The sequence below is a fragment of the Phyllostomus hastatus genome, unplaced genomic scaffold (genome assembly GCF_019186645.2).
Source record: "Phyllostomus hastatus isolate PE091 unplaced genomic scaffold, TTU_PhHast_1.1 phas_contig_402, whole genome shotgun sequence".
NCBI lineage: Eukaryota > Metazoa > Chordata > Mammalia > Chiroptera > Phyllostomidae > Phyllostomus > Phyllostomus hastatus.
This window is the reverse complement of record NW_025333873.1, coordinates 16,631,156-16,652,346: the sequence shown is the minus strand read 5'-3', so window position 1 is coordinate 16,652,346 and position 21,191 is coordinate 16,631,156. Positions and strand designations below refer to the sequence as shown.

At 67.8% G+C, this 21,191-nt stretch overlaps 2 protein-coding genes across 3 annotated transcripts; both read left to right on the top strand.

Moving 5' to 3' along the window:
* Window positions 1–313: 313 nt before the first annotated feature.
* RPS7 (ribosomal protein S7) lies at window positions 314–4,397 on the top strand. The gene is made up of 7 exons (XM_045844408.1): window positions 314–442; window positions 642–725; window positions 811–882; window positions 1,016–1,159; window positions 1,664–1,728; window positions 3,695–3,845; window positions 4,286–4,397. The coding sequence occupies exons 2-7, from the start codon at window positions 651–653 to the stop codon at window positions 4,361–4,363; spliced, it is 585 nt and encodes a 194-aa protein (XP_045700364.1). The 5' UTR covers window positions 314–442; window positions 642–650; the 3' UTR covers window positions 4,364–4,397.
* A 3,349-nt stretch (window positions 4,398–7,746) lies between these two features.
* Window positions 7,747–16,764, top strand: COLEC11 (collectin subfamily member 11). 2 transcript variants are annotated; one of them, XM_045844577.1, is made up of 7 exons: window positions 7,747–7,868; window positions 10,369–10,512; window positions 10,976–11,047; window positions 14,182–14,253; window positions 15,169–15,222; window positions 15,647–15,742; window positions 15,961–16,764. In XM_045844577.1, the coding sequence occupies exons 2-7, from the start codon at window positions 10,395–10,397 to the stop codon at window positions 16,350–16,352; spliced, it is 804 nt and encodes a 267-aa protein (XP_045700533.1). In that variant the 5' UTR covers window positions 7,747–7,868; window positions 10,369–10,394; the 3' UTR covers window positions 16,353–16,764. The 2 variants fall into 2 exon arrangements, with proteins under 2 accessions (XP_045700533.1, XP_045700535.1); XM_045844579.1 differs by lacking the exon at window positions 7,747–7,868 and adding an exon at window positions 8,068–8,149.
* Window positions 16,765–21,191: the final 4,427 nt, after the last annotated feature.

Below are 21,191 nucleotides of genomic sequence, written 5' to 3'. Positions count from 1 at the left end.
GTTTCCAAAGAGCTCCGAGAAACCCCCTCATTTGGTTCTCCATAGGCTGAACCGGACTGTGGGTCGGGTTCCTTTCCCCTGATTCAGTGGGAAGTCAGTGACGTCCGGCGGTCTTAAATGTCCTGTCGTCGGGGGTGATCGAAGTTGCTTTCTTCTGGCCAGGTCTCCCGCCCAGACCGCGGCCCGGGAGCCCGGCTGCCGCTTCAAACCCCGGGAGCCGGCAGGGGAACTTCCGCGAACGCCACCGAAATAGAGGCTCCTCAGCCGGAAAAGTGTTACCAGCGCACTAGTTCCCCGGAGCCACTTTCCGGGACTCTCTAGGCTTCTACCATTTCTCGGTGGTCCTTCCGATTCCTCTAGTCCCCGCCTCTTCCTTTCTGCCGCCGGGATTTGACAAGCTCTCGCGAGACCTAGGCCTCTTCCCAGGCCGGCGCTCACCCAGGTAAGTGTGAGGCCTGTTCTCCGCCGGGACTTTTCTGCCAATTTGGGGGGCAGCAGGCGTTGGAGTCAGCCTTGGAGTGGCGGGCCCCCCTCACCGGGTGGGGATGCGGCGGATGAGGCGGCGTGGGCCCCCAGATGGCGCCGGCGGGGTGGGTCGGGGCGCGGGGACCCGCTCAACCCGGAGCTCCCTGTGGTCCTAGGAGACGGCCATGTTCAGTTCGAGCGCCAAGATCGTGAAGCCCAATGGCGAGAAGCCAGACGAGTTCGAGTCCGGCATCTCCCAGGTGAGGGGCGGGGCTGGCCGGCGCGGGCGCCCCCGGCGAGCGGCCGCCCGCGCGCCGCTGAGGTCGCCCCCGCTCTCTCCCCCAGGCCCTGCTGGAGCTGGAGATGAACTCGGACCTCAAGGCGCAGCTGCGCGAGCTGAACATCACGGCGGCCAAGGTGCGGCGCCGCGGGCGGCGGGGGCGCGGGGCGGCCGGGGGCCGCGGCGGGAGGCGGCGGGGGCCGGGGGCCGGGGCGCGGGCGGCCGGGGCTCCGGGCCCTCCCCCAGCGCCGCCCGGTGTGTCGCCTCCAGGAGATCGAGGTCGGCGGCGGGCGGAAGGCCATCATCATCTTCGTGCCGGTGCCGCAGCTGAAGTCCTTCCAGAAGATCCAGGTGCGGCTGGTCCGCGAGCTGGAGAAGAAGTTCAGCGGGAAGCACGTGGTCTTCATCGCGCAGGTGGGGGCGCGCGCGGGGCGTCCCGGGGGCTGGGGGGGGTCCCCGAGGCCACGTGCGCGGGCTCGGGCTGCTGGAAGTGAGCCGTCGGGACCGCGGAGACGGTTTCGGGGGGCGGGGAGTTGCGCCCGGGCGGGGGGCGAAGGCGCAGGGCCCGTCTCCGTTCCCACCGCGGGGCAGGTGTGGTGGCTGCAGGCGCTGGTCCGGCGCAGGTCAGTGGGTCTGGGCCGGGTGCCCTGCGGGAGGCTCGCCCGCCTGCGGCCCCTGGTGTCGGCCGAGGCCGGTGGGGCGGGCGGAGGAGGGGTGCTCGGGCACGAACGTCCGCGGCGGCGGGGCGAGCAGGGCAGAGAGCCGAGGAGCGCTGGCCCCCGGCTCGCTTTCCGGCGTTTGACGGTTCAGAGCTTGAGTCGGTCCTGGGAGGGTTTTTCCCGTTAGAGCAGTTTGACAGCTCTTCCTGCCAACCTCGGTCCGTTTGTTGTGAACCGCATGGTCGGTTTTGCCTTGCAGAGGAGGATCCTGCCTAAGCCGACCCGGAAAAGCCGCACGAAGAACAAGCAGAAGCGTCCCAGGAGGTGAGTCCTCTGTCGGTGTCGGCGCGGTGCGCTCTGCTCCTGCCCCAGCGGGGGACCTGCAGGGGCCGTCCGCGCTGCGGTCGGCTCCCGGGGTCGCAGGCGGGGGTTTGGGAGAGCCGTGTGCGCCTCGCCGGTCGTTGATCGAGGGGCTGGTTGCCCGGGGTCGCAGAGGGGACCCGTTGTGATGTGCAGGGGGCAGCAGGTACGGGGGCTGGGGTGCATCGCCTTTGCTTCTCGTTGTGCTGTGAATTGAGGCTAAACCGTGTGTTTCTGGTGCCCGCACCCGGGGTTGGACGTGTCGGTGCCCGTGTGCACGCTGGTGGGCGTCACCTTGATTGACTGGGGTCCTCTGCACAGACGCAGGGGCTGGGAGCCGGCTCCTCGGTTCCGGCCTTGTGCCACGGACGTGGGTGCCGGGGCGGTCCGAGGAGACGCGGTCTGCCGTCCCTCTGAGTGCCACGTGGGCTGTCCTAAGGGGGGTGCAGTTTGTGTCACCCTTATCCCTGCTTAAAGATGGGGGGATGGGGCGTTTACTCAAAAGTAAGTAGGACACGGGGTAGGGGACCCACCTGGGCTTGGAGAGCGGGTGCGCCATGGCCGTGCGGGTGCAGGAAACCCCGGCCTTCTGCGAACCCCCGGGGAGTGGCGGGGCCAGCGACACCGCACCGTGGCGGGGGGCAGAGGCTGGGCGGACAGGTGCGGGGCTGCTGGGGCCTGACCTCGGGGCCCTGAGCCGGGAGCCAGGCGTGCCGGCCCTTGGAGCAGCCTGAGAGTTCCGGGTGGTGTGCAGGGGGCGGGTTCAGGAGACAGTGGAGCTCTCGGCTCGCTGGTCACGGCCCTTGGGAGAGCGGGTCTGCAGCCTCGCTGCTGAGCACCTGTGGGTGCCTGCGAGGGAAGGCGGACCCTTGGCTTCGTGGCGGCTCGGGGGCTGGCTCCCTGGTGGGCCGTCTCAGTCGTCCGGCTCCGGACCCGCCTCTCCTGGGCCCGAGGTGCTGCGGCCCCGGCAGCTGGCCCTGCCACCCCGAGGTGCCGCGGCGTGCCTTCAGATCGGCGTCTGCCCTCGGCGTCCCTCCCCTGGCATGAGGCAGGCGCTGGAGGGATGTCTTCTCTGGCCGGCCTGGCGGCAGAGTCGAGGGTTTCTCCTGGTGCGGCTCGGCCTCTGGTTCCCGGGGCTCAAGGAGGCGTTGCCGCCGCCCCCCGTAACAACATCGGGGTCTGGGGTGACTCGTCGGGGGGGGCTCTGACTCCTTCCTCCTCTCTGTCCCGGGGGAGCAGGCGGAGACCCCCACGCCCGTGTGCCTGCCTCGGACGGGCCGGTGAGAACGTGCCTGGTCCAGGGCGGAAGTGCTGGGTCGCGTTGTCGGCCTCCTTTGCTCTCGGAGAGGCGAGGGCAGCCTGGGAGCGTGCCGTCTGTGGCCTGTCCCGGTGGGGCCGGGGCCGGCGGTCCCTGCAGGGCCCCTGGGAAATGTGGCTGCGTGTGGGGGCCTGGCGGGCAGGGGAGGCGGGTCGGTGCCGTGTGGCGTCTGGCCTGGTGGCGGGGCCTCGAGAAACCCCGCGGCCCTGCTGTCCCTGCCACCCCTCCGGGGCCTCCCAGTGTGGGAGCCCCTGACCTGCCACCGGCAGTGCTGTGAGGGTGAGGCGGTTCCCGGAGGCTGGGGTCCCATCAGCAGTCGGTGTGGCGGGGCACCGGCCAGGCTTGGGGCGGAATGTTGCCCTGTGCAAGCGAGGGAGGGGGGTGGCGGTCAGAGGCCTGCGGAGCTGGGGTGGGGGACCTGTGTGGTCACACCAGCACTCCGCAGGGGACACGGTGACGTGGGGGGTGGGGGCTGCCGAGTCGCGGGTGTGGAGACTGGCCTTGGTGTGGTTTCCGGACCCGAGTGTGCCGTTCCCACCCCGGCCTGCGGGGGGCACAGGCGCCCGGAGCCCGGGCCCTGCCCCCACGGCCGACTCTGTCCCGCTCCCTCAGCCGCACCCTGACGGCCGTGCACGACGCCATCCTGGAGGACCTGGTGTTCCCGAGCGAGATCGTGGGCAAGCGGATCCGCGTGAAGCTGGATGGCAGCCGGCTCATCAAGGTGCACCTGGACAAAGCCCAGCAGAACAACGTGGAACACAAGGTGCGGGCTGCCGGGGCGCCGCAGAGTGGGCTCCCCAAAACTGGGTGCGGGTGGGGGGTGGTTTCCACGATCAGGGCATGGGAAGTACAGTGGTTCCCGGGTTTGACTTTTAGTGAGGCCGTGGGGGGTTGGATGTGGGGAGAGCTGTCACTCTCCTTTCCTGGGACAGTGCCCCACAGTGGGCCAACCGTGGGGTCCCCTGGGGCTCCGTCGGCGTGGCCCAGAGGGGCGCAGGGGCACAGGTGAGGGGCGCCGTACGGCACCTTGTCCCACCGCGCCTGGGGGCCGCGGAGCGCATGCCCTGCGGGGCCTGTCCGCTCGCTGCTGCTGGCTGAGGGGAGGGACGCCACACGGGCTCGTCGTCACGGAGCCGCGAGGCTGCGGGGCGGGCACCTGGGTGAGCTCTGTGACCTGTGACGGCTTCTTTTTCTTCCTCGTAGGTGGAAACTTTCTCTGGTGTCTATAAGAAGCTCACGGGCAAGGACGTTAATTTTGAATTCCCAGAGTTTCAGTTGTGAGCAAAAATGACTAAATAAAACACCGTTTTCAGTATTCTGTTCAGGCGTGTCTTTCGAAGTTCTGGAGCCGTGGGTCCCGGCTGTTCACAGGATCGCCCGTCTCCCGCACGGCCAGACCCTCGGGACAGAGCTCCTGTGGCCTGTCCACGAGGTCGGAGGCACGCGAGGGGCACCCCCAGGGCCCTGGGGTGGCCGCGGTCCTCGGAGTGTGGCCTCTGAGCCAGCGGCAGCTGCGGTGCCTGGGGCCGCCTTGGACGGGGCAGCACGTGGGCCCCGCCCCCAACCTGCCAGTCAGACTCAGGTGTCCCAGTTGCTGATGGACTCGGTGTTCAGCCACAGCGCCCCGTGCTGGGTGCTGTCCCCTGAGTCTTGGTGCCACCTGGGCTGCGGCCACAAGTGCCCTCCTGGGGAGGCAGGGACCCCAGCCCACACGCTGGGGTGGGAGGCCGAGGGCTTGTCGGTCACGCGGTGTCCCAGCCGGAGGCCCGGTGAGGCCCCGCCCACTGCACAAGGGGCCCGGACGCCCAGACTTACCCGCTATCTCTGAGAAATGTAAACACTGACTGGGAGGCAGCCAAATCCCCTCCACCCACTGGAAGCAGCCAGGCAGGGGGTCGGAGTTCACAAGGGGAAAGGCCGTTCTCAGGGGCCGGGAGGACTGTTCCCGAGGGGAGGGGAGGAAGGGGCGGGCGGACCCAGCGACTCCCAATGACTGGCGCTTGGGTGGCACGGTGCCGGCAGAGGCGAGCTTTGGTGTGAGGTGGCTCCCACGGACGGTCCAGCTGAAGCAGACCAGGCGGTGAAGCACTGTCACCCAGCCCAGCGTCCGAGAGGGACTCTCAGGTCATCAGCACTTTGTAAAAGCAAAAGGTGCCCTGGCCGTTGTGGCTCAGTGGGTTGAGCTGCAAACTAAAGGGTGGCTGGTTCGATTCCCAGTCAGGGCACATGCCTGGGCTGCGGGCCAGGTCCCCAGCAGGGGGTGCACAAGAGGCAACCACACATTGATGTTTCTCTCCCTCTCTCCCCCTCTGTCTAAAAATACATCATCCCTGTCTGGCATAGCTCAGTGGATTGAGCGCGGGCTGGGAACCAAAGTGTCCCAGGTTCGAGTCCCAGCCAGGGTACATTCCTGGGTTGCAGGCCATAACCCCCAGCAACCGCACATTGATGTCTCTCTCTCTCTCCCTCTCCCTCTCTCTCTCTCTCTCTCTCTCTCTCTCTCTCTCTCTCTCTCTCTCTCTCCCCCCGCTCCCTTCCCTCCCTAAAATAAATGAATAAAATCTAAAAAAAAAAAATAATAAATAAATAAATAAAAATACATCAATAAATAAAATCTTTAAAAAATATAAAACCAAATGGTAAGTGTCCACCTCGACTGTGAGACAAGACAGAGTGGGAGGAGGGGGGCGTGGGCTGCGCCGCACACCGCCAGCAGCCCCTCCCCCAGCCCGAGCCCCCCAGAGCTAAGGCAGGGTCTGCTGCAGTGACGGGCAGCAGCGGACCCAGCGCTGCGCCCCCGGAGGGCCGGGTGCACCCGGGGGCCCTCAGCCTTCCACGGGAGAGGAACGCGGACCCAGGCTGCCCGTGGACGGTCCCCGAGGACGTTCGGTTGCCTGACATCAGCAGCCACAGAGGGACAAACACTGCGATGTGTATTGCACCAGGCACATGCTCTCACGTGCACACACACACACACACACACACACACACACACACACACTTAAACCAGCTGGGGCTAGTGCGCGGTTCCGTGCAGCTCCACTGTGCGCACAGTTCCACACCGGGTACGCCGACTCCTCCCACTTCAGTTTCCACAACAGCCCCAGCTAGTCTGGCTCCGTCTTTTAACAGAAATCTAGCGTAGCCTTGTCCACACCTGCAGACCCCTGCTGGGGTTCCAGCGGGGACCCAGCTGAGCTTGCAGGGCAGTCTGGGGGAGTCGAAGCCTCGCTGGCTGGCCGGGACGTCCAGCACGATGTCCAGGGCGCAGAGGGTGCCCTGGCCTGGTGCCGGCCCTCAGGGCAGACGCCCAGCCCTCCGCCGGAGCCTGATGTGGGCGGAGGGGTGGAGGGCTTCCCCGGTGGTGCTGAGAAGCTGTCGACACACGCACTGTCCAGGACGGAGGTGTGCAGCGGGATGCGCCTGCTCTGAGGTGCCTGCCCCGCAGCCTCCGTTCCGTGGAGGAACGGTAAGAAGAAAACTTCACCCTGGCCAGTGTGGCTCAGTGGATTGAGCACCGGCCTGTGACCCAAAAGGTCATGGGTTCGATGCCCAGTCAGGCACATGGCTGGGCTGCGGGGCAGGTCTCTGGTTGGGGGCGTGAGAGGCGACCACACATGGATGTTTCTCTCCCCCTCCCACCCCCGCTCTCCGACAGGGAGTAAAAAGGGAAACAGAACCACGGGGTTGGCTCTCCTCGCTCTCCCGGTGTCCCACGGCACGCTCGCTCCCGCGGTCACGCCCTGGTACCTGCTGTGCCTGGGAGTCCGCGCCTCATTTTAAAAAGGGTTCGTTTGTTTCAGAGAGAGGGGAAGGGAGGAAGGGAGAGAGAGAGGGAGAGAAACACAGATGTGTGAGAGAGACACTGGCCGGTCCCCCGTCACACACACACCCAGGCGGGGGCCGAACCCACAGCCCAGGCCCATGTGCTGACCAGGAGTTGAACCGGTGACCCTTGTCTCTGGGACGACACTCAACCAACTGCACCACCCCAGCCTGGACGTAGCTTTCATTTTATTTTGAAAAAATTTCGTTTATTTCGGAGAGAGGGAAGGGAGGGAGAACAAGAGGGAGAGACACATCCAGGTGAGAGAGAAACATCAACCAGTTGCCTCTCGCACACCCTCACCTGGGGACCGGCCTGCAACCCAGGCGCGTGCCATGACTGGGAACCGAACCTGCGACCTTTCAGTTCACAGGCCGGCGCTCAACCCGCTGAGCCACACCAGCCGGGGCAGGTACCTTTCTCAAAGACGCCTCCACCCCATTGGGTAGGCCGGATCCGCCCAGCCCACCACAAACACGTGTTTGGGGCATGCGCTGCCTTCAAATGAAAGTTCGGGAGTGGAGTGAGTTTGGGGTCCCCCGGGGTCCGGCCTGGACAAGCAGGGCACGTGTCGGGGGTTGTTGTCACCCTTCTTTGTGCTGAACTGGTTTCCTGACACTCACGCTGGTCTGTGCCAAAAACAGAACGAGAAGAACAGCGGAGATACGGAGATACCGGGGTGCTTGGGTGGAGGGTTGGGCCTCTCTCTGCGGGGGCCCACGCCCCTAGCCCCGATCCCCCGGCAGCCTGTTCCCACGCTCGGAGCGCCGCCCCCTCCCCCAGCCGTCCAGCGATGGGCTCAAACAGGAAGCTGTTTGCAGATAACACCGGGGCGCCCGGCCTGATTTGCTGGGCGGTGGGACGGCCCCGGGCTCACTGGCCTCTGCGCGGGGCTCCCGGGCCCAGTGTCCTCACGGCCCCCGACAGTCAGGACACCCCTTCGCCTCCCGTGCGCCTCAGGTAGGGAACACCCCCCACCATCACCGCCCTGTGACTCTGTCCCCTTGGAGACCAGGGTGGTGGGGGGAGACCAGAGCCAGGAAGGCAGATTCCAGAAGGTCCCAGGGAGGCCTGGGTGGCAGGGGACGGGACTCTGTGCTGGGATCCGGGCCAGAGGCTGGAGTCCTGCAGGACCCGGAGTCCCAGGCTCCATCAGCTCACCAGCCCCCGGGGCAGTCACCTCCACAGGGACCCGAGTCCGGTGACAAGGCGGTGGTGTCCCATCTCATAGATTCGCAGAGGTGAGGCCGTTTCTTCCCTCCCTCCCGGCCCAGGGCGGCCGTGCTGCTGCTGTAGGGGCTGCTCGGAGCAGGCAGCCTGGGTGGGGTGGGGAGCGGCGGCCGGTGATCTCTGCCCAGCGACAGGTGGCTCAGTCACGGGGGGATGTCATCCTGGTGGGATGTCATGGGGATTGGGGGACAGGCGGGTCATCTTACACGGAGTGGGGGTCACCTGCAGCCCCAGACGGGGGACCACCGAAGTGTCGGGGCGCGGCCCTTCCCGCCTGACACCTGGAAGTGAGGCGTGGGTTCTGAGCGTGTGCGTGCCGTCTGGGCCGTCCCACGTGCAGAGCGACTGTCCGCTGGGTGGGACACTGCCTGCCCACACACAGGGGCTTTGGAAACTCGGTGTCCCGGAGACGAGGGCAGGCAGGGTCTGGGTGAAGCTGCGCAGTCTCCGTCAAAAGACGAGGAAAACGTGTGCCGTTGTGGGGGCGGCGAGCTGCTCTTGCTGCAGCCGGGTGCCCGGTCGGGGGCCGGCTGGCGGTGGGCTCCGGCGGCGGGGCTGCCCCCCAGCCGCCGAGGGGGTCTGCCGAGGACCGGGGCTGCTGCGGAGACGGGACGCCGAGACAGAGTCCTCGTTTCCCTGTTGATTTCTCCTTCCCCTGGGGTCCCACCGAGAATCCTGATGGAGTTCCTGCCTCCCCAGCCGCCCCTCCCCGCCACCACGGGAGAGTTGTTGCTCCAGAGCCCAGGGAGGGCTGTGGCTTCTCCGTTTACAAAACGGGATTCCTCTTCCCGGCTGGCAGGAGGGAGCTCCCGCCAGGGTCGCCCCCACCCCGCCTTACTCCCGGCCACAGACATGGAGCTGCCCAGGGCAGGGCAGCGGGGTCAGGGGGTGGGGGAAGGACGGGCCGGGGGTCCCGGCCGCAGCTTGTCCTGCTGCCCTCCCTTCCCAGGACGTGGCTGCAGGTCTTCCTCGAAGCTGCGCTGCCCCCGCCGTCCCCAGGTGAGCACTGCTCCTGCTCACCTGGCTGTGCTCGCCGGAGAGGAGAGCACACGTCGGCTCCCGACACCTGAGACGCTGCCCGGTCGCATCCCAGGGGCCAAGTCCGGCTGGTGTCGCTGGCCGGAGCACAGCGGTCAGTGTGGCCAGGGAGTGCCCGCGGTGATGTTGCCCGAGGCGTCACCACCTCCTGAGGTGCGGCCATCGCTCCTGGGAGGGCAGCTGAGCGGCGCGGAGTTTGTGGCGGCCTCTGCTGTCCCCGTGCAGAGCCCACCCTCGTCCCTTTGTGCTCGGTTCTGGGACCTTCCCGCTGCCCCGGGACGTGGGCGCTGTTCTCCGTGTCTGCCGCCTGCCGGCTTCCCGCGCTTCCATTCGTCACAGCGCGTGGCCACGGGCACACGGAGCGGCCACCGAGGGGGCACTGGCCTCGAGCCGGGTCCCAGGCAGAGCCCCGGGTGCCTCAGTCACGGGAGGGGTCCTGCCTCCGCCTCAAGGGGACCAGGCGGACTGAGGAGATGCCATTCGGCCAGGGCGCTGGTCCGGCAGGCGCCCCTCTGTCCCCAGCCGTGGTGCCAACGCTGAGGTCCCACATCGTGAGAGGGGGAGGTGTCAGATGCTCCCCCAGGGACCCAGGGACCACTGCCCTGGCCCTTCCAACTCCACCCGTCCCACCCTGAGAGTCAGGGAGCTGTAGCCCCCTGCGTGGCTGAGCCCGGGCACCCTGTGGCGGGGAAGGGGTGCCCCAGAAAGTCCGCACGCTGTGACGTGCTGTCCTGCGAGACTCAAGCCTGCTGGGTGGCCCGCTGATCGGGGACTCGCGTCTGTGTGGTGACACTGCTGCGGAGTCAGCAAGAGACAGGGGCACTCCCCGTCCGGGGGCGCGGCACCGTGTGCGCGAGGGGCCGGGTGGGACGGATGGGCCAGGGGTGTCGGCACACGGCAGGACCCGGCTCGGGAGGCTGGCCGTGCAGGCCGCACGGCTCCCTGACCTGTGAACACGCCTTCGGGTGAGCGAAGGGCCCGTCGTGACAACCTGGGAGAGAGAGCCGTGCGCCAGCTCCCGGGACGGGGACGAGAGAGCCCCACACGGCAGGAGTCCCCCGGGGCAGCCGCCCCGCTGCGGCCCCGCGGGAGGAGGGGGGCCGGGGCCGCCAGCCCGGCGGGGGCCTGCACACTGTCACTGGCGGCCGGCTGCTGGGAACTGCCGTCACTGTTTATCCCTTCCCTCCCGCAGGGGTCAGTGCCCTGCCCGCGCTCACCATGAAGAGGGCTCTGGCCCTGATCGGCCTGGCCTTCCTGTCGCTGGCCCCGCCGGCGGACCCGCAGCAGACGGTGGACGACGCCTGCTCCGTGCAGATCCTGGTCCCAGGCCTCAAAGGTAAGCCCGCCCGTTCCCGGGGTCCTGGGCCTGGCCCCCCGCCATGCAGAGGGGAGCTTGCGTTTGCCACCTGTGCGTAGACATTCGGGGTCTCGGGGAGCAGGTGCGGAGCGGCGCACTGGGGCCAGACTGGGAGCCAGCTAGAGGGGTAACGGGACAGAGGGAAGCGGTCCCTGGCGGAGCCCGCCCCCCCCCCGCCCCCTTGCGCTGATATTCAGGGCTCACTGTTCTCCATGCTCATAGGAGGTGGGGGAGGGGCAGAGTCCCGAGAGCAGGGGGGGAGGAGAGCCGAGCGCCCTCTAGGGGCGGTCGGGGTGGGAGAGGGTCAGGAGGAGGAGGGGGGCGGGGAGAGGGCAGCCCGGCCGTGGCGGCACAGAGTGAGCTTCTCCTTGCTGACCCTCCACCCGTCACACTGGGCCCTGCGCTCGGAGCGGGTCCTGAACGCACGTGACTTCTCCCGCAGGGGACGCTGGCGAGAAGGGGGACAAAGGCGCGCCCGGCCGGCCTGGCAGAGTGGGCCCCACGGGAGAGAAAGGTACCTTCTCAGCCTCTCGGAGCTCTGCACGCGAGGGCGCGGGAGAGGCCGGGTGGGGGGCGCGAGGGCACCGGGCACCCGCGTGGGTCTCGGGAGGCCAGCCGGCCTAGCGGAGAGGTAGGGCGCCGAGGCCTCTCTGAGCAGTGCTCCTGGGCGCCGGCCCGCGGGCTGCAGTGGGCCCTGGGCGGTGTGCGCGGTCGGCTGCGTGCACGGGAGCTCACGCTGCGCGACCCTCACCGGCCTCACCTGCAGGACGGGGTCCTGCGAGTGTCACACGTGCAAGTGCAATGTGAGAGTGTGCAAATAACCAACCAACCAACCATTCCTGAGGGCAGCGGAGGGACACACACAGATGTGGGCGGGCGCGCAGTCCTGCGTGGCGCCAACCGCCGTGGGTGCGGGTTGTCACGGCCAGGCGCGTTCGGGCGGTCCCCCGGGGCGGCGCTGAGCTCCGGGCACCGGGCTGGACGTGCAGGCTGCAGGCGGGCGGCCCAGCAGCCGGGAGGCGCCCAGTGAATGGCGCTGCTGAGGGCGCGGCGGGGTGGACCGCTCCGCTGCGAGGTTCGATCAAGCCATCGGGACCCTCCGCGGAAGTGCGTGGTCGGCACCTTCACTCTCCGCGCGAGGGCAGCGCTGAGCTCACCCGGCTCGGCGCCCCGCCGGCCCCGCCGCGCCGCGGTCAGGCTGTGCCCAGCCTCCCGAACCACCGCGACGGCCCCAGTAAAGGCCGTTGAACGTGAGCTTCTAAACCCTCGCCCGGGTTCTGACCTTTCTGCGGGGGGCTGCATGCTCCTCTTGAAGCGTGCGGTGCGGCCCGTGACAGCCGTGCACGCGCGTGGACGCTCCTCGCGGTCACGACCCAGCGCGTCCCCGTCGCGGCCGGCCCCCACCAGCCCCCGGCGCCGACGTTCCCGTCTCGCTTTTCTCTCTGCTCCTCAACGTGAACTGAAAAATCAGAACGTGGGCCAGTCCTGCGGCCCACAGTTTGGAACGCGCAGAAATGGCGCACGGGGAGCCGTCTCCTTCCCGATGCCCCGCCACAGCCTCGGCGGGGCTGCCCATCCTCGCGAGGTCCCGGGGCGCGGCTGCGCGTGGGCGTCCCGTCCCTCCGCTCGTGAGAGTGCAGCGCCCGCGTCGTCCGCACGCCGCCCTGGGCAGCGAGCCGTGGCCCTTGGAAATCCATCCGCGGGGACCGGGCCTCCCTCTTCCCCTCCCCCACGCCGGGGAGTCCGCGCGCGCCGTCCGCCTGGCCCGCTGGTCCCGGGGACTCGCACGTCCCTGGGGCTGCGCTGCCGTGAACAGTCGCGTGCTGGTCACTTTTTGAAGTGTGAGCGCAGCTGGAAGACACGCCTCGCCGTGCCACGGCGTGGGTGAAGTTCCCGTGACGCCTCCCCAGGGGCCGAGGCGGCGTGCGGCCCCACAGCCGCTGTGTGCGCAGGCCGCCCCTTGTGCGCTGGCCGCGCGGCGACGCACCGCCGCTGGGGGTCCCAGTGCCTCTGTCTTTCCAAGGAAGCAGAGTCGTTTGTTGGGGTGTCTGAAAGGGATTCGTCGCTCTCCTGTCTCTGTCCTCCGCCGGGTCGTGTGTGTCTCCATCTGTCTAAAGGCCCTTCTTGGGTTCTTTCCCTTCTGGGCGCATCCCACGCTTCTGTTTTCTGCTGGTGTCTCTGACTCTTCCCCTAGAGCTGCCAGCCGGGGGCTCTGGCCCGAGAGGGTGTCGGGACAGATGCCGCCGTGCTGGCCCCGCGCTGCCCCGCCCAGCGGGCGGCCACTGTCCTTCTGGCCCGTCTGTTTGCCGAGAGAACCAGCGACAGCGGCAGCGGCAGGGCCTGGACCAGAGGCCCCTGGGGATGGGCGGAGGGCGGGCTCCTGTCCACCTGCGGGAGGAGACCACTTGGCCGCTCCATAGAGTTCCGGTCACGACAGCTGAAAGTCCAGCAGCGCGCAGGGCGGCCGCGCCGGGTGTCACGTGCAGACGCGTCTCCGCTTGCCCGTCCCTGTGCCGGGCGCTCAGCTGTCTCTCAGCACCAGTCTCCTTTCCCGCTGGAAGAGGCAGCGCAGGCCCACGGCGGCCGCAGACATTCTCACTCCTCCGAGAGCCGAGGACGGACTCTGGACTCTCCCCTCCCGGGCACAGAGGTGGGCTGACTCGCGGGGTCCCCCAGTCGCTGAATTCCTCCTAAATTGAGCTCGATCAGGGGCTGAGCGCCGGGGGACGCAGCCTGGAGCCCCCGGAGCCCAGAGGGGCGATGGCTGTGTGGACGCAGAGGGCGCACCGAGGCAGAGAGTCACACGTGGGGCTGCCGCCGCTGGGCGAGGTGAAGGCCTGCGGGGCTCCCCGACGCACGCCCGGCAGACGCCACGCTTCCCGCCCGAAGACGAGCTCTGGCCCCACGGACTCACGGCGTCCGTGTGGCTGGTCCGAGAGCGAGGCTCCATGCAGAGGCCCCTGGACTGGCGGCCGCAGGCCCACGCTCGCCCACAGCCCAGAGCCTCGCTCCACAGTGACGGACGGCCAGCCTCGCAGCCCCTGCGGTCCTGGGCCGCTCCCGCCTGTCCTCCCTCCTCCTCACCCGCAGGGGCGCCCCTCCTCGGGGGCTGCAGCCGTGTCCACGCGTCGTCAGAGCAGGCCTCCCTCGTCTGGGAAGAGGGGGGGCTGCGGGCAGACGGCTCCGTGGCCGCAGGGACCGCCTTGCAGTGTGGAGCCGACAGTGTCGGTGGCGGCAGTCACAGGGGCTGGACATCCCCACCTTTGCAATGTGCCCCCCACACAGACTGTCCCCTCAGAGACAGCAGCCGGCACCATGGTGGGGCTCGGCGTGGGCAGCTGGTACGGGGGGGCGGGGGGTGCCGTGGGAGGGCCTCCCGGCCGCTCAGCGATCTGGCGCACACACCCAGCTGGTGCTGACAGCCTGTGCGGGGCGAGCGGAAAGGTGTGCGTGTGCACATACGTGTCTGTGCATGTGTTTGCGAGTGGGCATGTGTCACGTGTATGTGTGTGCCCAGCATGCATGTGCGTACATGCATTTGTGTGTGCAGCATGTGTGTGCATGAGTGAGTGCGTGTGTGTGATGTCAGCGGGAGGGACAAGGCACTACCTGTGCGTCAACCACCTTCTGTCGCTCTGTCTTCCGCAGGAGACTCGGGTGACAAAGGACAGAAAGGCACTGTGGGTCGCCACGGAAAGATTGGTCCCATCGGTTCTAAAGGTACCCCCATGCGTCCTGCCTCCCCTTGCCGCCCGGGGGGTCCCCGTCCCGGGTCCTTGCCCGCTGCCTGTCATTTCCCAGCCCTGGTGTTGACGGAGGAGATGGAGGAGCCCCCTGGGAGGAGACTGTCCGGCTCAGTCCCTCCCTCCCGGGAGACTGTCCGGCTCAGTCCCTGCCCCTGAATCCACGGGAGGAGTGGTCGCTGGCCCCGAGCTGGCCCCCAGCCGAGACTCGGGGTTTCCCGGGGAGGAGGAAGATAACGCTTCCGGAATGTCAGGTGCTGTAGGGTGAATGCTCACCGTCTGGTTTTGGAGAAGCTAGGAGGCTGTGTGGCCGGATTTTGTCCGAGAGACACGGAGGGGCAGGTGGCTGTGCGGAGTGTCCCACGCAGCAGGTGGCGGGAGCCCGGGTCTGGGGTGGCCACATGTGCCCGGGCCACCTCGCTGCCTCTGGGGGCAGGGCCAGGAGGACCGGTCTCCGCAGGAAGGGGAGGTCCCTTCCGTCCTGTTGGTTAGATGACCCCCGAGGTCCCCTAGGCTCCAGGGCCACATGTTCTGCCTGCATCTCCCCGCTGTGAGGAGGGGCCCGGGCAGAACTGGCATCGGGTTTAGTGGCCGCTTGCTCGTGGTGTCAGGACTCGTGGCGTGATGTCTGACGTGTGTTCCCCGATGGCCCGGGGTGTCCCAGAGCGTGTGTGCAGAGGACAGTCAGTCATCTGGCCTCTGAGGTCCCGCAGGAGGGGCCTGCTCCGCCTTGCACATGGGGCATGAGGGTTGGGGTCCACCAAATGTCGCTCCCTGTGGATCGGGGGACCCGGGGCGTCCCCACGTGAGGGACGTGACAGGTCATCCTTGTGAACTTGTGAAACATGTCCGACCTCTACTTGGCGACTTTGACCTTGCTTTCCTTTTTTAGGTGAAAAAGGGGATTCTGGCGATGCAGGGCCCCCCGGCCCCAACGGAGACCCAGGTATTGCTCAGAGGGTCCCAGGCGCCTAGAACGCATGTTAAAATTGAGATTCTGAAAACCCGTGACTCCTCCCTAAAGCTGCCCCCGGCTGGGAAGCGGGCGGTGGCTGGCGTGGGCTCCCCTCATCCGCCCCGCCTTCGGCTCTTGGGCTGCTCTGCTCCTTGCAGCTCAGCGCGGCGCCGCCTCCCACTGAGTCCCCGAGACAGGGACCCAGTGTCCCCAACACTCAGTCACTGCGTCCCGGTCCCGCCCCGCCCCCATCCCCAGCGTTTTGTCTACGCTCCACCTCCACGGTGGCCGCCCTGGGCCAAGCCCCGAGGGCCCCCCGGGGTCTGCTGAGTGACACCTCTGCGCTGGGGAGCAGCCCCTCCTGTCCTGAGCCCCGCCCCCGAGTCCTCCTCCTGAGCCCCGCCTCGCCCCGCAGGCCTCCCGTGTGAGTGCAGCCAGCTGCGGAAGGCCATCGGGGAGATGGACAACCAGGTCACCCAGCTGACGACCGAGCTGAAATTCATCAAGAACGGTAGGTTCTTGTCGGTGCCTTCTCTGCCCCGGGCCACGCCTCCCCCCCGACCCCCCGCCGACCCCCAGAACCCAGGGAGAACCAGGCCCGCGGTGGCCGGCGCAGGCGTGAGGTCCGCCACGGCGCATGCGCGCGCGCGCACTGGGTCCGCTGCAGAAACGCCGGCGCTCACTTCCCCGCACTGCCCCACCCCCACCCCCACCCCCCACCCCCCGCAGCCGTCGCCGGTGTGCGCGAGACCGAGGGCAAGATCTACCTGCTGGTCAAGGAGGAGAGGACGTACGTGGACGCGCAGCGGTCCTGCCAGGGCCGAGGCGGCACGCTGGCCATGCCCAAGGACGAGGCCGCCAACGGCCTCATGGCCGCCTACGTCACGCAGGCGGGCCTGTCCCGCGTCTTCATCGGCGTCAACGACCTGGACCGCGAGGGCAGCTTCGTGTACGCCGACCGCTCCCCCACGCAGACCTTCCACAAGTGGCGCGGCGGCGAGCCCAACAACGCCTACGACGAGGAGGACTGCGTGGAGCTGGTGGCCGAGGGCGGCTGGAACGACGTGGCCTGCCACACCACCCTGCCCTTCCTGTGCGAGTTCGACAAGGAGCACGTGTGAGCGCGGCCGGCCCCTCGGGGCTCCCTGCGCGGAGGGCCCTCGTGGCGTGGCTGGTCTGGCCCAGGGCGCCCGCCGAGGAGGAAGGAGGGGCTCCCGGGTGGCTCCTGGGGAGCGGGGAAGGCTCCCCACTCGTGTCGCAGTCGGGATGCTCGCTGTGCCGCGCCGCCGCTCGGGATCGCCCCTGCCCCCGCCCCAGCTCGGAAGTAGCCCTCGGATGCCGCCGTGGCCACGCCCGGCAGTGGCGGCCCTTCCCCGTGATTTCTGCGTGGAGAAGAGCCCGCTTCACCGCGACCGATGTTTCTGTGAATCAGAGCAAAGCGCACGATCCCTCTCCCCGGCAGCCGGTAGGGGCGGCTCCGCTTCGCTGCAAACCCGAGTGCGGGAGAAAGAGAAATAAATGCTCCAGCCCTAACCGTTGGGTGTGTGCTGTTTTACTGTCTCCGTGTCTCCGAGAGCTGTGTGTGTTGTCTGTTGTGTCATAAATTCTCCCCAACCGTGGCGGCCTTTGACAAAGATATGCACGTCCCCGAGTTCCTGTGTCCAGGGCCTGGCTCAGGCCTGGTGGGGCCCCGCGGGCATGGGCAGGACCCCATCCCTGCATGCGGCCTCCCCACCTCTGAGCCGAGAAGGGGGGCCAGAGCCAACCTGCGGGCAAGCCAGCCACGGCCGCCCGAAACCTCGCCATGGGGACCGCCGGCAGGCCCAGCCTGCGCACTGGGGGCGGGGACGCCATGGGGATGTGCACCCCGGAGGAGGGGCCCTGGGAGCCATTCCGGAAGCTGCCGCCGTCACCATGTTCGGTGCACTGGACACAGTCCCTAGTAAAAAGTAAAAAGTATACTTTTTTTAAAAAAAAGTAAGAAGCATAAAGCACCACACATTTCAAAGATGACACACGCACGTACGTGTGAGGGAAACCAGGGGGGCTGGGGGCCTGGAGGGGGCTGCAGGTCTGCGTGAGGCCCTGACCCCGCCCTGGCTGCCGGTGGTGGAGTCTGGACGTCTGGGCCCCAGGCTGCGCCGGAGGAAAGGGCCCCTCCTCTGTGCTGCCTGCGGAGCGCAGCCGTCACCCCGGACCTCTTCGCCGGCCTGGCAGGGCCCAGGAGCAGCAGGGCAGGGCGGGCACTCTCTGGCTGCTGCTGTTACTGCAGGAACCGGGGTGGGGGCCCCAGACTCCTGGTGGACCCCCACTGGTACCCCTGGGCCAGGTTCCGTCTGTGGGGACCCAGAGAGGTGAGGGAGCGAGTAGAACAGCTAAGCCCAGTGTGGCCGGGGCCCGGAAGGAGCAGGGCAGGGTGGGGCCCAGCCTTGGCACCCACAGCCTCCCTGTCTGTCTGCTGGGCAGGCGCCCCCAGTCCCAGAGCGGCCCCCCGCCTGTGTGCTGGGTGGCTCTCAGGGTGAGCCCCTCCGAGGGCAGGCTTCTCTCCTGCTGGGTGCCCCCCCCCCCGCCCCCCTGCTTCCAGTGGAATCAGGGGTCCGCCTCCTGCCCCTCCTCCTCCAGGCTTGTCTGCAGAGCTGAGCTAACAGCCAGCACCAGAAGCCACCCTGCCCTCGGGTGTCCTGGGCTCCACGCGGGTGTGGGGCAGGATCGTGGTACAGAGCAAAGTGACGGAGGAGCGGCAGCTGGCCTGGGGTCAGAATGAACCCCCAGCTCTGCGGGAGGGCAGAGTCCTCCGTGCCTGGTGGGAGGGGACTGGCAGAGGGTGGCGTTCCTCAGGTGCTGGGCTGACACCGCCAGGCTGCAGAGGCAACGGTGCATCTGCGCGGCCACACTGCCATCCAGTGGCGGGAGGGGGCGGTGCCAGCAGCTGCAGAGACGCTGGGGTCAGGGTGGTGGGTGTGTGTGTGTGAGGGAGGAGGAGAGGGAGGGGGAGGGAGGAAGGGAGGGAGGGGGAGGGAGGGGAAGGGGGAGGGAGGGGAAGGGGGGGAGGGAGGGAGAGGGGGGGGGGCTCGGAGGGGCAGGGTCTGTCAGAGATGAGGGAGGTGCAGCAGGAACAAAGGGGCGGTGGGGCCGCGGCCTTCAGCACGTCCTTGGGCAGCACCCCCTGCGGTTTCTCATTCTCAGTCCAGCGTCCTGGGGTGGCAGCATCCACACTGACCAAGAGACTGGTCAGGGAAAGGACGGGTCATTCTGACCACTGGCAGGAAAGACCAGGTCGAGGAGGGGGCGTGTGGCTACTCTCGGAGGCACACGGCTCTGTCTGGGAGGTGGGGGCAGGTGCGGGGCCGCAGGTGGACTGCGGTCCTGGGAGAGGCCCTGGGGTCCCCCCCGCCCCTGTCCCTGCAGCCCTGGTGGTCCGGGCGGTCCCGAATCCCAGGCTCCGGCGCTGCAGTGCTCTCGCTGCAGGCCCGTGCTGGGTGGCTGCTGCTGGTCACGGGCTGGCACAGCACACCCACCCTGTGTCCTGTGGTGGGGAGGGGGCAGGTGAGGGCTGAGGGGTGGCTTGTGGGCTCAGGGGACGTCTGTGGCTTGCCCGGGGCCACCCTTGCACCCTGCAGGACCACGGGCTCTGCCCCGGCGCTGCCTGGAGCCGTGGAGGCCGGGAGCTCAGCCCGCCAGACAGAGGGTCTAAACTTCGGATCGGACTGACCCATGCCTCTCCGTTTGGGTGTGACCGTGGGCAGTGTGGCGTGGGGTCCTGCTCCCCGGGTGTGGTCGGGGGGCCGGCACGCTGACCTCCCTCCGGGCCCGGGGGCATGTGGGCGTGGAGGGCCAGCCCTCTGGTTGCACTGGAGGCTCAGGGGCCAGCTGCGGCGTGCAGGTGAGGGCCGGGGCAGTCCCTCTGCCCCCGGGCAGCCGGGCACTGTCCTCTGCGCCGCGGCCTGGACTCCGTAACGACGCGGACAGAAGTGGGCCCTGCAGCTGCAGTCGTGAGACTGAGCGGAGGCAGCGAGCGAAGGGCGTGTTAGTTAACTGCCGGCCGGGGGAAGGTCACCGGTGACGGGAATCATGGGGACAGAAACACAGGTTGATGTGGTGGGATGCAGTCCAGGGCAGCGCAGGATGGGGTTCGTGTCCTTCGGAATCTCATCCAGAGGAGGAGGCCTGTGTCCACGGGGACCCAGGAGCCCGGGGCCTCTGGGGAGGGCGCAGGAGGTGCCCGGGGACCCGGCCTTTCCGGGCTCACCAGGGAGGGGAGGGCGGGCCAGCCCCGGAGAGGAGGGCCCAGGAAGGACACGGGGAGGGCAGGGCTGCCCTGGGTCCCAGAGGTGCGCTCGCTGGGGCCCCCTGGGGCGCCGGGTTCCCGCTGTGGTTTGGCCAGAGAGGACCCCGGAGGCCTTGGTGGCTTCCCGACCTCAGGGGCCTGTTCGTCAGCTGTGAGCCGGACCCGCACCGCCGGCACCGGTGCTGTCAGGGGGCGCTCAGCTCCCGCCTCCCCGGGCTCTGAGGGTGGGTCATGCAGTTTTTGTCCCACGCCACCAGACGCAGCTCGCACTGGGCAAGGTGTGCTTCCTCCCCCAGGTCAGGAAGCGCAGCTACACCCCACCTGACTGGTCACGGGCACTGGCTTCCTGTCCCTTAGACCGTCAGAGAAAAAGTGACAGCCGCCAACACAACGGTAGCTGTCCGGTGTGATGCCGCCTTGAACCAAAAATAATAGAGTCGCAGCTCATTGGTCACGTCACAGGACAAGGTTGTGTCGGATTGGTTAATTCTTGGTACCGGCCATCCTTCTATACGAGTCTAGGCACTTGAGTTTTTACAAAAGTCACTTTGGAGAAAAAAGGGTAGGTAATGAGTATTATTACTATTCTTTTTGTAAATAGATCAAAATTATACTTATTTATTTATTGTTAGAGCAGCAAAAACATTTTTTGGTGTGCTGTCGGGTTTTAGCACTTAGTTCACGTGCACCCTGAGATGGGAATGGCCGAAAACCGCTGCTCCACGGGGTCCCAGAGCCCGCCTCCCGGAGCGGGTGGGAGCCCGGCCTGGGGAGCCCTCTGGAGAGGAGACTGGCTCGGAGTCGCAGCTGGACGGGGCAGGGGGCTCAGCCCCCGGGCTGGGGACCCAGGGTGCACCTTGGCGACGGGACCAGGCCAGCTCCCTCCACACAGGGGTGCACAGGGGTCTTGTAGAGTCTGTGGGGCTTCTCCAGGGAGGGGCGGCCCCGCCCCAGCCCCGCCCCCAGCCCTTGTGACATCACACTGGCCCGGCCACTCTGGCCCCTCTCCTCACAGGGTCAGGCCCTGCACCTTCCCTCCCGGCGGGCACCGCACGCCATGAGACCCTGGCTGGCTTCTGAGGAGCAGGAAATCCAATCCTAGACCTGGACTTTGGACTCCTGGGTGAGCCGTTCGTAAGGAACTCGCTGTGTCACCGTGGTCACTGCCCGAAGAACAGGGTGACGGCAGAGACCACTGTGATAGCGATGAGCGTGGGGCACCTCTGGAGGACGGGAGGGGGGGCAGGTCACAGGAGACGTGACTGGATGCTGTCACGGTCCCCGGGGAGGGCCAGCGCGGGGAACAGTGTGTCCAGGGCCGGGGACAGCCCCGGCGTGAGACGAGAGGCTGTGGGCTCGGGGTCCCGCTCTGCTTGGGCCGAAGTCCGGTGACCTTGGGCCTTAGGCACCACCAGGAAACTGAGCTCGCAGGTGAAACACACCTGTACCCAAACGAAGAGGCACCCATCCGAGCAAAACCCGAACGTGTACCGGTGCTGCGGACCGCAGCAGAGCGGGCACGCAGTGGCTCCTGGGGCGTGGGGCTCCCGCCCCAAAGTGGACTCACTTCCGCCAGTGAGAGCAGCTGTGTCCACGCGCCAGGCCGCGCTGGGAAGAGCAGCCAGGAGCCCGGAGAACTTCCGCCTGGGTCGGAGGTGGGCTCCAGGGAGCG

Coding starts and splice junctions, on each gene's coding strand:
- RPS7 (XM_045844408.1), top strand. CDS start 651: ATGTTCAGTTCGAGCGCCAAGATCGTGAAGCCCAATGGCGAGAAGCCA. Junction 726..810: donor TCGAGTCCGGCATCTCCCAG/GTGAGGGGCGGG, acceptor TCTCTCCCCCAG/GCCCTGCTGGAGCTGGAGAT. Junction 3,846..4,285: donor AGAACAACGTGGAACACAAG/GTGCGGGCTGCC, acceptor TCTTCCTCGTAG/GTGGAAACTTTCTCTGGTGT.
- COLEC11 (XM_045844577.1), top strand. CDS start 10,395: ATGAAGAGGGCTCTGGCCCTGATCGGCCTGGCCTTCCTGTCGCTGGCC. Junction 10,513..10,975: donor CCTGGTCCCAGGCCTCAAAG/GTAAGCCCGCCC, acceptor CTTCTCCCGCAG/GGGACGCTGGCGAGAAGGGG. Junction 15,743..15,960: donor GCTGAAATTCATCAAGAACG/GTAGGTTCTTGT, acceptor CACCCCCCGCAG/CCGTCGCCGGTGTGCGCGAG.